Source organism: Trichosurus vulpecula, chromosome 6 (assembly GCF_011100635.1).
Source record: "Trichosurus vulpecula isolate mTriVul1 chromosome 6, mTriVul1.pri, whole genome shotgun sequence".
NCBI classification, from domain to species: domain Eukaryota; kingdom Metazoa; phylum Chordata; class Mammalia; order Diprotodontia; family Phalangeridae; genus Trichosurus; species Trichosurus vulpecula.
In genome coordinates, this window is record NC_050578.1 from 26,964,688 (window position 1) to 26,979,435 (window position 14,748).

At 38.3% G+C, this 14,748-nt stretch overlaps 1 protein-coding gene across 1 annotated transcript in view; it reads left to right on the forward strand.

Moving 5' to 3' along the window:
• Positions 1–14,748, forward strand: part of LOC118853460 (teneurin-3) — a 324,419-nt gene that overhangs the window by 295,340 nt on the left and 14,331 nt on the right. The window contains exons 21-22 of the mRNA XM_036763567.1: positions 4,646–4,821; positions 5,594–5,829. Coding sequence (XP_036619462.1) covers positions 4,646–4,821; positions 5,594–5,829 — 412 coding nt within the window. The remainder of the gene's footprint in view (positions 1–4,645; positions 4,822–5,593; positions 5,830–14,748) is intronic.

The window sequence follows — 14,748 nt, forward strand, 5'->3', positions numbered from 1 at the left end:
CCTCCACCTATCCTCTTATAGTTATCCTTATCTTTTTTTTTTACCCTGCCCCTTCCTCCAAAGTCTGTTTTGCTTATGCCCCTCCCCCTTTCTCTCCAACTGTCCTATTGGACAAACTGAATTTCTGTACCCAACTGTATGTTTCTTCTTTCCTCCTTGAACCATTTGAGAAGAAAATAATATTCAAATGTTACCTGCCCCCCCACTATATAAACTCTTCCTTTCATGCCTCATTTATGTAAGAGAACCATTTTTCTTCTCCTTTGTCCCTTCTCCCAGTGCACCTCCTCTTCCCCACCCTTCGATTCTTCCTTTGATATCATGCAAAAAATCAGCTCTGATCTTTGCATCAAGAATGATTCAGATTTCTTTTCCATTAAATGTCTGTTTCTCCAACTTGTAGGATCATACTCGGTTTTGCTGGGTAGGATTATTCTTGGATTCTGCTTCTGGAATATGATATTCTAAGCTATTAAGTATTGTGTGATCCTGACTGTAGCTCCACACTACTTGAAGTCTTTCTTTTTTCCTTGACCTGAAAGCTCTATATTTTCTTTCAAGAAGTGATGGATAGATTCTTTCAATGTCTACTTTGCCCTCTGGTTCTAAGATATCTGAGCAGTTTTCTTTTATAATTTCTTATACTGTGATGTCTATACTCTTTTTTGTTAATGAGTTTCAGGTCTTCTGATGATTCCTAAATTATCTCTCCTTAATGTATTTTCCAGATCAGTTGCTTTTCCAAAGACAAATTTCACATCTTCTTCTATTTTTTCAGTTTTTTTTTCAGTCTTTTGACTTTATTTTTTCTTGATGTCTCATGGAGCATTAGTTTCCATTTGGCCAATTCTAATTTCCAAGGCGTTATTTTTTCCAGTAAGGTTTTGTGCCTCTTTTAATTCTCTTTCCCTGTTAATTTTCTTTTTCCTATCTTTCTTCCATAGTTCTCATTTGCATTTTAAAATCATTTTTTAGGTCCTTAACTCTTCTAGCAATTCTCATTGGGCTTGTGTCCAGTCTACATCTTCTTTGAAGCTCTGCTTATAGATGTTTTCAGATCACTGTGTCTACAGTACTTGAGTCTGGAGCTTCCTTGTCACCTTAGTAGCTCTTTACAGTTAGGTTCTTTTTTGTTTGCTCATTTTTCGAGTCCACTTCTTGACTTTGGACTTTCTTAGCATTAGGTCCTGCTTACTTCAGGGGAGGAAGGGGCATGTCTGGCCTGAGCTTCTGTCCTTTTATGTACTGCTGCTGCTTTCAGTCTATGGGTCTGCATGTCTTCAGTGCTTACAATGTGGTGTGATCCAGGGAGAGGTCTGCTCACTGTCCTCCAGGTTTGAGTTCTCTACAAGTTGGGTCTGTTGGCTTGTGTATAGTTGAGTGTAAGCAGAATGCTGCTGGACTAAGTCACTGTTACTCCATTAGGAGTTTCTTCAAGAGGACAACTAAACTGCTGGCTCCTCTTTGGTCTTGGTCTCCTGTCCCGGTTATTCCACTGTAGCCTTACATGTTATAACAACAATGTTACTACTTGCAACTGCTGTGGGGGTGTAACACCAATAACACCGGCACACAGGAGGGTTGCTAGCACAGGTTCTTTGATCTGCTTTTCTGAAGGAAAGCAACTTAAAGGGGTTAACAATCTTACTTTAATTAGACATACTTATATCATCCACTTAGTTCAGGGGAAAAAGTCAGCACCCTCAACTTCAGAAAAAATACAAACAGAAATTATAAGCAGGAATCACAAGCAGAAATTAACACAAATCAACAGACAGGGCTTCCAATTGTCTGACCAGAAGTGATATACACATAGTCACCAGAGAGAAAATCACCAGCATCTGGGTTTTGAAGGCTGGGGGGCTCCTCAAGAGTCTCATCTGGCTACACCACATGAACACTCTTCCCATAAGTGAGCCGCAAAGCAAAATTCTAATCTTAGAGTATACACACACACACACACACACACACACACTTCTTCAAGGTTAGAGGGTATCACAACCCTCCAGCTCTAACTGCTCTAACTTTCTACTCCACCCTGTCCTGTTCCACTCATTCAGCAAGCTCCTTCCACCACAGGCTTCATGTAATTTAGGCTTCCATGTGACTTAAGCAGGGAACATGGGCCTATTAATGGATGTGAAGATCTTCAAATTAAGCAAAAATGTATTAACAATACACGTTGGGCCAAAGGTTAGAACTGAGTTGCCACTCTACTCTTGGGCTCATTACTCAGACTCATAGTTGTTCCTCTCCACTCTGGGTCTGCAACCCAGGACTGGGTGATGGGCAACACTGCTGCTAGATAGCACCTGTTCTTGCTCCCAGTGCTAATTCAGGGGTCCCCTGGGTTCTTTTTCTGCCCTGGGACTCCTGTTTCAGCTCCCTTTCTGTTCCTGGACATTCCCCATCCCCACAGCTATACCACCTGCAGCTGGCCAGGTCCTGCCCCAGGTCTCTGTCTTCCTAAGCTGCCCTGGGCTGGAAAAATGACTCACTATGACTTTTTCTTGGCTTTCCCTGTTCAGAATTTGGTCTCGAACATTTTCTAAGTTATTGTGGAAGAACTGTGCTAGGGACCTAAGGCAAAAATGCTCCCTCACTGATTCTGCTCATTTCATACTTTCTAGAATAATTTCTTCCCTATTTTTACTCTAAGGGAGGTTTAACCAATACTTCTTCTGTGTATAACAACTTACTATTATGTAACTTACTATTTTTATTAATTGGTTATTATTATAATATTGCTATTATTACTATTACTGTTATTCTTTATTTGTTACATTCTATTTGGCCCCTTTGATCCTTTCATTTTTCCTATTATCACTTTTCTGGTGTTCTAATTACAATGAAACATACCTAGATCCCTCTTACTTCTAATGGCACAGTAGTAATGACCGCAAAAGTGGTCATTACAAATCTTATCACAGAACCTTAGGCCATGCATCAGAAAAATATATGTGCTATCTGCACACCCAAAGTAAAATGAAGAACTAAGATAAAAACTTCCACGGAGACATCCGGATAACTGATGAGTGGAGATGGTATGGTATGATGAAGAGAGCATTGCAGCTTGAAAAAGGAAGACTTACCTTCATTTCCTACCTCAGATACTAGCTATGTGACCCTGGGCAAGTCAGGAGTTGGCCTTGGGTTATACAAGCATCTGTTTCCAATCTCTGCTTCATTTTGTAATGTCACATATGTGTAGTTGTGCAGATGTACTTTTAGTTTGTTGTTGGCATAATTAAATCCCTTGTTCTTTAGCCATGGTTTTATATTTCCTCGCTTTCCCTAGTACAATCACCTTTTGCAGAATTTTCCCTGGCAGTCATAAATCATGAAACCAGGAGATGCTTTCAAAATAACTGTAATTTCAACTAATAAACATGTAGAATAGATGTTTAAAATTCAAGTTCTCCTTCCTTACATTTTAGACATCTTAATTTAAAATTAGTTTAAAAGTACTCAAGAAGAGCAGGCTTTTCTTGGGCTTAAGAATTTGAGAAAGAACGGAAAGATGCTAGTAATTCAAAAAACAATGAAACAAAGGAAAGAGCATCAATGATGAATTTTCAGAATACACAGGAGAGGGCAGCCAGATATTCAAAAAGTACATAGGGCAGTAGTGGAACTGCCATGTTAAGTTATATGTATGTACACATACCTGTTTTGAAAAAACAAGCTACACATAATTGAAATTCATGGCATTATACATATATAATATTTTTCTTTTGTTTGTATAAGAAAATGTTCATGTTTGCTGACATTTATAAAGTTCATAATAATAAAATTTTTTCCAGTAAGTATCATAAAACCATTAAACATATAAATAGAAAAACGATCATATCACATCTCTTTAGTTTTGCCTAATTAAGCTATCACCTACCTATATTTATGTCAGTATAGATAGCTCATTATCATCATTAAAAACATGGGAATTAATTATTTACAGTGATATGTTCCAAAAAGTAATGAAAAATGAAGTCCATAAAACACCATTAATTTATAGAATGATACCTCTGAATCAGCAAGATGTTTTCTATGTGTATGTTTATTCAAGTGTATTAACATGTTTTATCTGTTTTATATATATATGCATGCATGTGTAGGTGTATGTGTAATGTTATGATTATGCATGTTATATTCTTGTTATGCATTATTATACAATAATATTCTTATTATACATGTAAAGTTATAAGGTCACAATACACTGTCAAAGATGGCAGGAGATAGTAAATCCTTTTTTTCCTTGAAAAGTCTATAATAGTAAATTCAGCCTAGTGTGATAGTATAAAAAGACTGAAGAATGCTAAGGAATTTAATACCAGCAAACATGTTCCCTTTGAAATGGCAAATTAGATGTGCAGTAAGATTTTGGTCACACTTCAAAGAATAATGTGCCGAGCTGGAGAGCCGTCCTGTTTACTCTTGCTCTCCCGATTGAGGTTTCTATATGTTAAACAGGCTTTTGACTACTTCAAAGCATGTTTGAAGTCCACACTCTGCATATCTCATGCACAAAGACAAACATTCTACCAAATTTCTGCTGCTAACATTATTTCTGCTCATTATATTTGTAAAGTAAGTGGAACCTGGGCTTTTTTTTCTGTCAAATACTGAAAAGGTGCCACTTTTCGTTTAGCTATGACAGTGAGGGCCGTCTGACAAATGTGACATTTCCAACTGGAGTGGTCACCAACCTTCATGGAGAAATGGACAAGGCTATTACGGTGGACATTGAATCATCCAGCAGGGAAGAGGATGTCAGCATCACTTCAAATTTGTCATCAATTGATTCTTTCTATACCATGGTTCAAGGTAACAAAAAAAAATTACTATAAACTAATTTCATGTTTTGACAGAATAAAATATTAACATCATTCAAAAGAAGTTTTTCTTTTACAAACAATACAAGCACACTCCAAATAAAGTTGCCCCAAAAAACATTCCTTTCATAATACCACCATAAATACATGATAGTCAAACTCTCCTGGAAAGTTACACAGCTCCCCCATAACCTAATTTAATCATCCATTTATGACATTTTTCCCAAGGAATGATGCTATTGTTTTTTGTATCTGACATTGTTTTTGCAAAACCAATTAATGACATTAAGCAGAGGAGGGAAATCTTCAAAAATCTTGAAGGAAGAAAATACGTTGAGATTTGTGTATCTCTATCCAGCTTCCAAGACAAAATCTTGTTGACTGTGCTACCCACACCATAAAGGATAATCCTACATTCTATTAAGCATAAAAACAACAGCGGGAAGAGGAAACCCTAGGAATGGAGAAGGATTGAGTATTTTAAGTACCAATTTAGTGTCTTTATACTATGTACTCAGTATGTATGTGTGTGTGTGTATATATATATGTACATGTATATGATATACTATATACTTTGTATAGAACTTTGATAGCAGGAAAAAAGAAGGGGAAAAATTAAGTTATTTCCTAAAAAGGCATTATTAAAGTTGTTTTACTTACAAATGCAGATCATTCAAAGGATTAGATCGTTTTTAATTGCCCAACATTCCAGATGTTTATTCCACATCCGTGGTTCATACATTTCTGCTTCGTCGCTTTTTCAGATCAGTTAAGAAACAGCTACCAGATTGGTTATGACGGCTCCCTGAGAATTATCTATGCCAGTGGCCTAGACTCACACTACCAAACAGAGCCACATGTTCTCGCTGGCACAGCCAACCCAACAGTGGCTAAAAGAAACATGACTCTCCCTGGGGAGAACGGCCAGAATTTAGTGGAGTGGAGATTCCGAAAAGAACAAGCCCAGGGAAAAGTCAATGTCTTTGGTCGAAAACTTAGGGTAAGTAAACATTCAAGAGGACCTTCCTAATCCTTCCTGTATACAGGTGGCCGATGGGCATGAGAATTACCCTGGGCAACTACTGAGTACGGGCTCATGAGCTAAGCCTTCCAGAGCCACCAAACCTGCTTGCTATTTTCAGTATAGTTACTTTTTTTCAGAAAATATTTTATGCTTGAAAATCCATAAGAGAAAGTGGTTTTTGAGGCTGAAAGTTCCCATTCCATAATTGAAGACCTCCAGTGGTATCACAAAAAAATGAATCCTTTTGTAAATCCAGCTTTGATACTCTAATGAGAAATTAGGCTAATTGGTTGATCAAAACAGTTTAGGCTTCTAATTAATGTCAGAACACCATGGCTTCTCTTCTTCGCTCCCTGCTGCCCTGGCCAGGGCTAACTCCCTCACATTAAAGGTGTAAAGATAAAAGAATTGTCTTTAATATGGAAGCAGGTCCAGGCCTTATAGAGGTAGCACTGAGAAGGAGTCAAGAGATAAGCCACAAAATGGTTAACTGAACTGCTGCTGCACTGACTTGAAGGTGACTTCCCTCCTCTCATTTGGCTTCTCTTCCACCCCCTTCTAGTTTTCCTAAAATAGACCTTGAATCAACTATAGATTGCCATCTTCAGACCCTAACTACTGCTTTTGTATTATTAATGGGACCCCCTATTTTATTATTGTTCTGAGAAGTACTCTGGTAATTCCTATTTCTGATCTCGATGGCATAAATGATTTTTTTTGTAAAATGTTCTGCCACCTGTACCTTCAAGATTTTGTAAGGTACTTTCTTTCCTCTCCCTATCCTATAGTAGGCCAAATATATCTAGCAGGCAAACTATGATTTATGACAGCTATTTCGTAAAGACAACATAGATTAAGTACTCAAAACTAGGTTGCCAGGAGACCACCTTAGGACCACAACAGACATCTGAGTTATTAGAATCGAACCTGATTCATTCATTCTATTAGTAAATACACTGTAGTTTATCAAATAAAGGTGAATAACTTTAGACAGTTTTTTCCCAACTAGCATTACATCACTTGCCATTTTGTGCAAAGTCGTTACAATCAAGGGAGAGAGACCAGAATATAAAATGTGCCTTCTAATGCCTGTTATTTTTTGGCTCCCCAAAAGTTTATGTTTTTTCTCATACCCACAGTAATTTACCTTGGCAGTCCCTCAACAATGTCTACCCAACTCTGTCACCAGCTATTTACAAGAAACCAAAAGAAGCAGGGAGGCAAAAATGGCGGCAGGGACAACGTTTTTTTTCAAGGTGTTTACTAATAGCCATCCATCAACAATGGGCAGAAAAGCACTGGGGTTGGTTCACAGACAAACTATCAACTAAAAATATTACATCAGAATCTTAACATCTCCCTTACCATTCATCTACCCTCTAAGAAAGAGAGTCCTTTTGGACTTGAGCCATTTGTTCATTCAATAAATATTCATAAGTTTGAATTGTCCCACCTCCAAAAAACAAAACCAAACCCCTGTGAGTTACAGGTTTAAAAAAAAAGAGGAAAAACCCCATAGTCCCTGCCCTCAAAGAGTTTACAATCTACAAGGAAGAGGTGAGTACAATATGTAAATGAGGATTAGACAAGGTAGAATGTGATAGGGACAAAAGAAATATGTGATTAAGTGCTTTAGGAAAATTCCACGGAAGTAATCCTTTCCTCTCAAGTTGTCAAGGAAAATTTTGAGGGGGAAGTAATACCTGAGCTGCTAGACATTGTAACCCCTGTACCATCTAACATGGTGCTTTGGATAGAGTAGAGCAGAAGTGTCAAACATGTCCAAGTCCAAACGAGATTAATCAGGCAATCGATAAACATTTAGTAAGCATCTACTATGGGCCTGCCCTGCCCTCAAGGAGCTTACAGCCTCACAGGTTTACTAATTAATTAAAAGATTAAGATGTAATTGGGAAATGTTTAACTACCAACATAGATAATGTTCATTTGTGGGTATCTAAGTCAATATGCAGGCTTCTGTGATCTTAAGTTTGAAACTGCTGGAGCAGGAAACAGAGTCAGGCATTAGACCCGTGATTTCATTGTGCAGGGAAATTCCAGGTGAGCAGTATTCCTCTACATTTGTACAGGTTGGTAGCTTCTCTGCAGTTTCCAGTCTTGGAGAAGTTCTTGGAGCACTGAGAGATTACATAACTTGCCCAGTGTCAAGGACTTGACCTTAGGACTCCCTGGTTCCATGACCATCTCTGTATCCACGCTGCTTCTGGAGAAGACTCGAGTCTTCACCATCTACTGGAGATGTGTTCTGGTTATTAACCCTTTCGTGGAGGGCATGATGGGAAGGATGTTTTCAACTCTTTAAGCAAATGGCTGTGAACTACATTTTTTCTCTATTATTTGTGTTTCTTCTCCAAGTTCAGGTCTCATCTGGCTTTATATTCATTCTTATACCCTGATGGAGACCAGTATCTCCAGGGATCACCTTCCTCCCAAAAAGAAGTAGCTGACTGAAACTATGATGACGATGTTGCACTCACATCATCCCTCTCCAAGTCATGCTAGATCATCATCTAGGCCCTGCCCTCTCTGGTGATGATCTCCATGATAGTCTTGCACCCCTTTCTCTTTATACTTTCTTGCAGAGGGTCTCATTGGCAATCATGTGTTAAACTATCATCTCTATGGAGATGACTCCTAGGTCTATACATGTAGCCTTACACAGCAGCCTATACAATATTGCTACCTAGATGTCTTACAGATATCTCTTAACTTAATCTGTCCCTCCCCTTAGTCTTCTTCATGCCCAACCCCCCAGTACCTTTGACTTCTCTTCATATGGAATGGTTTCATGTCCCCTTAACACCCTGATTACCCTTCTCTGGATATAATTCAGCTTATCAACATCTTTCCTAAAGTATTTTGCCCAAAACCCAACAACTCTTTAGATGTGGTCTTACTAGGGAAGAATACAGTAGATTATTTCTGTCCTCCTCATTTCTGTCCAACCTGCTTCTGTTAATATAAAGTCCTGGTATTAGAAGGCATGTTAGCAGTCTTAAATTTTATAATCATTATATCTATGCCTCCTGATACTGATAAAAATGTTGAACAGAGAATGGCTTAGGAGAGATCCCTCTGGATCTCTACTAGAGAACTCCTTCATGAGTTGATATCTGTTAATCACCATTTTTTTTGAAGCTGATCTAGTTTCAACCCCACCAGGATGTATGTACTTATGTCCCTCCATTTTGTCCATAGGGCAGTAAAAGACTCTGGCAGATGCCTAGCAGAAATCCAAGTAACCTGTGCCTAGAGAATGGATTGTTTTTTGATGGAGCCATACTAGCATGGAGTGATGACTGCTTTTGCTTTTTTTTCCCCCACAAGTACTCATCAACCACCTCTTTAAATAAAGATTTTTTTTTCCAGGAATGAAATTCAAAACCCATTTATCCATAGTTTGAATAATTCAATTTCTTCCCCTTTTAAAAAAAAGACAAGATTTTCCTCTCTTCATTCCTTTGACCTCTCTCCCATTTGCCATGCTTTTTTCAAGATCATCAAAAGCTCACCAGTCACGCTAAATATTTCTTCTGTAATTGAGGTATAATTCATTTGGGCTTGGTGACCACTATGTACCACTATTTGGTGGCCACTATGTACTTTCTTCCTATCTTATCACTGGCATTCCCTGTTAACAAATTATGTTCATCATTTCCAACTTTAAAGGTTATGCTCTTTAGCAGAGCAAAAAAAATTACAACAAAGATTTTTCAGTATCTAATATGTGCCAGCTACTATGCTAGAACCTAGAGCAACGTAAGAGTTGAGTAGTTCTACCTTTTCTTGAAAATAGGGATTGTTTCATTCTTTGTACATATATCCCCAGCATCTTGCAGAGGCTTAATAAATACCTATTGATTGATTGTATCATCCTATTCATCCCAATTGCCACCCATCTTTGGCTATCTCTCATTTAATTTTGTTCTCTTTTCTCGACATCAAGAGAAAGGAAGAAGAAAACTACATAAACCTCCAAGAAGTAGGACCTCAAGGAGAATTGAATTTGAATGGCCATTTCTCTTTGCCTGTGTCCAAAATGTGGGAGTTCTCCACTTCAGGGAGAGAATAGACTGCACAGAGGCATGGATGTTGGTTTCTTTTTAAATAGCGGAACCAGGATGCCTCAGCAAGACTTCTGGGAAAACATACGATTTTAAATGGCTTGTTCACTCACACTGAGAGGAGGTTTCCATCTGATACACTTGATTGCTCTATTTGATTGCTCTCACATAGACAATGCAAAGATCACAAGGGAGGGTTTCTTATTTTCAAGATAAGATTGGATGTGCAGGCTTTGACTACTAATTTCAGTCCTGTAAAGGGAATAAGAAAGGAAGTCAAGAGAGGAAGTGCTGACATGGGAATTTGGATTAAGAATTGGACTGAAATGTAGTAGAGCAAAGAAAGGAACCAAAAAGGAGGTAGATGCCGGATACGGCATCATCAACACAAATGAGATTTGACATCATCCCCATCTGTAGCCAGCTTCAGTCTCCTTTTTGGCCCAAACTACATTTCCTTTTTTTCTACCTCTCATTATTTTTCTTCCACTAAGAAAGACCTTCTGGTTGGCTTTTAAGTTATTAACTTTAAATTGACTAAAGGCACAACCTTACTAAACTCAGATCTAAATTCAACACCAAAACCATGTGTTTGTTGATTCTATCTCACTGTATGACTTATTCAGAATCAAAATCAAATCCAGGAGAATAGATGTCTGGAAGTGAAGAGTATAGCATGCTTGGAATCATTTGACTGGTGTACCATGCTTTTTCTGCCTCCAGAAAAGTAATGGAAAGAGAAATTAACGATGGCACAGAAAGTGAAATATCAAAGAGAGAACCAAAATTAATCCTGAGAAAGAAAAAAATTTAAAACTAGACTTTTCCAAAAATAGCATTTGGCATGATTTTTTAAACTAATGAACTGGAAAAAAAACTACTTAGAGAAGAGTTTTTCTCCCTATCCTATCCATTCTCTTTTTTTTAAGAAAAAAAACACTAGGATTGGTAAAGTAGCAATGGGAAAAAGAGAAATAGTTTTGTTGTGGTTTTTTTTAAGGCAAGCCAATTGAAAGAAAATATATTAGAAAATGAGGTCAATCAGAAAACAGTAAAAAGAAAATGGAATCCTAGGGTGCAGGGAAAGCATAAGAAGGATAAAAAATAAAGTGATTCCTTATCATGCATATGACAGAATCATAACCATTCTACCCTGAAAGAGACCCCAGCGATCATCTAATATAATCATACCTTAACAGGAAATTCCCTGCTGTACACTCCCAACAAATGTTCATCCAGCCTCTGGTTAAAGACTCCTAGTGATGGATAAGTGTGGGCTGAGTATGCCAAAATTCCCTGGGGGAACATTCCTCCTCCCTGCCCCTCTAGGTGCTGGCATACCTAGACTATACTCTCCATACATGCTTTTGTAAATTAACAAAAGAAAGAAAATCTTCTAAGCTCCTTCTGTGTGCTAGGCAGTGGAGAACCTCTTTCTTCCAGAGGCAGGCAGTCCACTCCATTTCTGTACAGCTCTAATTGTTAAGAAATGTATCCTTATGTTGAGCCAACTGCTCCTAGTTCTGCGTTTTAGGATTAAGGAGAGTAAATCTAATCCTTCTTCAAGTAGTAGTCCTTTAGAAACTCAAACACAGTTTTATAGCAAAATTTTCAGAAATAAAAATATTTGCATAAAATACAGATTGGGTAGAAGTTATTTTTCTTTGACACCAATACGTGACTAATACTTAGTATATTTTTGTCAGAACTGAAATTTAGCACTTTCTTTGAGCCAAATCAAAGAAAATATATAGCATTAAATGACCATGTTCACCTTATATTTGGAGAACTAAATATTCTGATTAAAAACAAAGCTAGATATATAATGACTATAAAAGGTATATGTGAATTATGACAGGATACAGACATGTTGACCACTTGTACAGTCTAGACCAGGATTGCCACTGGGTCCATGGGATGACTCTATGACCCACCTGAAGAGGGGACCAGGAAATGGTTTCCCTTTTAGAATTTGTCAGCGTAACTATGCTTTTCTCATTCTAGCATCTTCCCAATATCCTGCATGCTTGCTCTCTCTCACATACACGCACACACGCACACGCGCACACGCACGCACACACATACTCACGTTACCTTTCTATATCTGTGTCACAGTTAATCAAGGGAATTATGTGACACCTGCCCCTACCTTCCTCATTTTGTTATAATTAGCCTCATGCCATCTAAGAGTTGTTTTGAATTCTTCCATGACAGACATGATCTAAAAATCGTGATACGTTCAGCCCTACCTTAAAGAATTGCGTCAGAAAAGAATTTTCTGTGGTCCATTATTTTAGCACATGGAAGCAACAACATTGTTTTGTTTTTAATTCACCCCAAAAGTATTAAGATTGTATTTGTGACCTGAATGGATTTTTGATGTTTAAAATAAACTAATGTTATAGGATTCCTTAAAGCAGCAGTTAAGGAGAAGTCTGTCCTAGAATATAGGCATCTCTAGTGTTTTGCCTACTGCCTGTAATGCCCAGAGAAAGGAATGCAGAAGGGGCAGGGGCAGGAAGAAAAGCTGATCCATTAATCCTCCATGAAGTGATGCCTGCTGGAAAACACAGAGGGTGGGGGTCTCAAAGCAGTGGGAATTTGTGTCTAAATCCTAGGCTTGTGTTAGGAATGTGAGAAAAGACGAGGGCACCTCCTAATTCTTTCCTTATTACATCAACTTGAAAGAGGATGAAAGAAAACATGTATGCGTTCTGTGTCTGCACCAAGTCCCCACCATCTGGATAAAAGGGAAGAATTCAGACAGCCATCCAGATGTTTTGTCTACATGATACCAAATACCCATATGCTTCTAAAAGCCCCACATGTTTTGTGAGGCGGACAGCATGGTCAGCAAGACTAACCACATGCTCCACTTCTCATCCTCTTGTTTAGGTTGTGTGTGGGCACAGGCACAGACAACACAGGTGGGACAGAAGCCAGTAACAGGTTATAGGAACAGTAAGAATTTTAACTGACATTCAACAGCACTTTACAAAGTGCCTTCCTTACCAAATTAATGAGAAAACATAACGTACCCATCTTACTGTGGCGACCTGCCCAGTAAGTGGCAGAGCCTGGATTTGAACCGCAGTCTGACCCCCCAAAACCCCATGCTTCCTCTCTGAAACAAAGGTTATTAGTGTCAAAATAAAATAAAATGTACTAGATTCATCCCCTTGGCAGTGAATATTCCCAGATCTATCTCCCCTAAACCACTGTGATACCAAATCTAGGGATCTTCTGAAATCCTAAACGGTTGAGTGCTGAATAGAGGAAGCATCTACAAAGATAAAGTGGAATAAGAGAAAACCAAAGAGAACTGAAAAACAAATGAAAACTGAGGAAACAGATTGGGCAGGAGGGGGTGAGGAAAGACAAGAAAATGAAAACAGATGGGAAAATAACAATGATCAGCATTGTACATGAAAAGCTGTAGTGATTCATGGCAAGCCAGTGAGTGTGGTGTCACCTAAGAGAGAGAAAGAAGGGGGCCAAGTCAAATGCAGTTTTTAAAAGCATGAACTGAGAAACACAAGAGCCGGTATGAAAATCTTCTCTGAAGCTGCTAAAAGCTTTATGCAGATATGGCTTGGAGAACGCAAGCCTGCCATGTCATGTCAATTTAATGTCCTCAAACCAAATCTATATCATTTATTACTATATGTTTTCATGAGTTTTATTGGTTCCTTCTTTTTAATGTAACTAAGGGGAAGGGGCCTACTGTCTCTGCAACCATTTTCTCCTGCCAGGATGGAACCATGGAAAATCTGACTGCTTCAGAACCAAAGCAAATCAAAACCAAAGAATGTTAGAGCTGAAAGGATGAAAACCCTCATTTTACCGCTGAAGAAGCTGAGGTCCAGATCTATTTCACTGTTGCCCAGACAACACAGTTGATTAGTGGTAGAGTTAAGACTACAGTCTAGATTTGTTGACTTTCAATCCATTATTTTTCCCATGCCATCTTTTATCAATAAATATTTGGGTATCTACTATCTGCTATTATAAGGGTGACACGCAGGGCCTGCCCTGAAGTAGCTCTCAAACTAACAGAAGAGATTAATTAAATAACAAAATATGTAATAACAGTTCCAGCCAACAATCAAAGGGGTCAGTTAGTTACCAAATAAATAATAATAATAATATAAATAACTGCTGAAGAAGCTCAGAGAAGATAGAGATAAGTCACTTGAGGCTAAAGTTATCAGGGAAGTCTTTTTAGAGGGGGTGGGATTTGAGCTATGTCTTGAGATATGGAACTGGAAAGATGGAAATCTAATTCTATCTCCAAGGCTCTCTCCCTTTTCTGTGTTCTTGTGCTGCTCAAGAAGGTGGTTGTTTGTTTGTTTTTCAATTCCCTCAGAGCACTTCACCACCAGGGCATTAAGTTCCCTCTGGACTTAAACCTTGACCATTTGGGGACAGGATGCTAAGTCAGCACTCTCTTTGAAGAGCCAGTAACTAGGAAAAGCTTCTTAAGGGTTATTGTAGAGAAGGAATTAACATTTAAAAAATAATAAATCAGAGGAAGAATATGAAAAGCAACCTTCAACTGGATTTATCATCTGGTCATACGAGGGTCTCTCCCTACATTTTAGAGAAAATTGATAGCAAGTTCAGCTGAAGCAATTTGGAGGTGTCAGGGAAAGTCAGGCTAAAGATTAAAGGAATCCCTCTTGGACACCAGTTATATGAAATTAGAATTTCCTCTTTAATTTGGATATTTTAAGTTCTCTCTCTCTAGTGCTTATCAACAGCACATTCACTGTGCAGTGTGGAAAACTGTTCTCTATGCTGTCCAATGGCA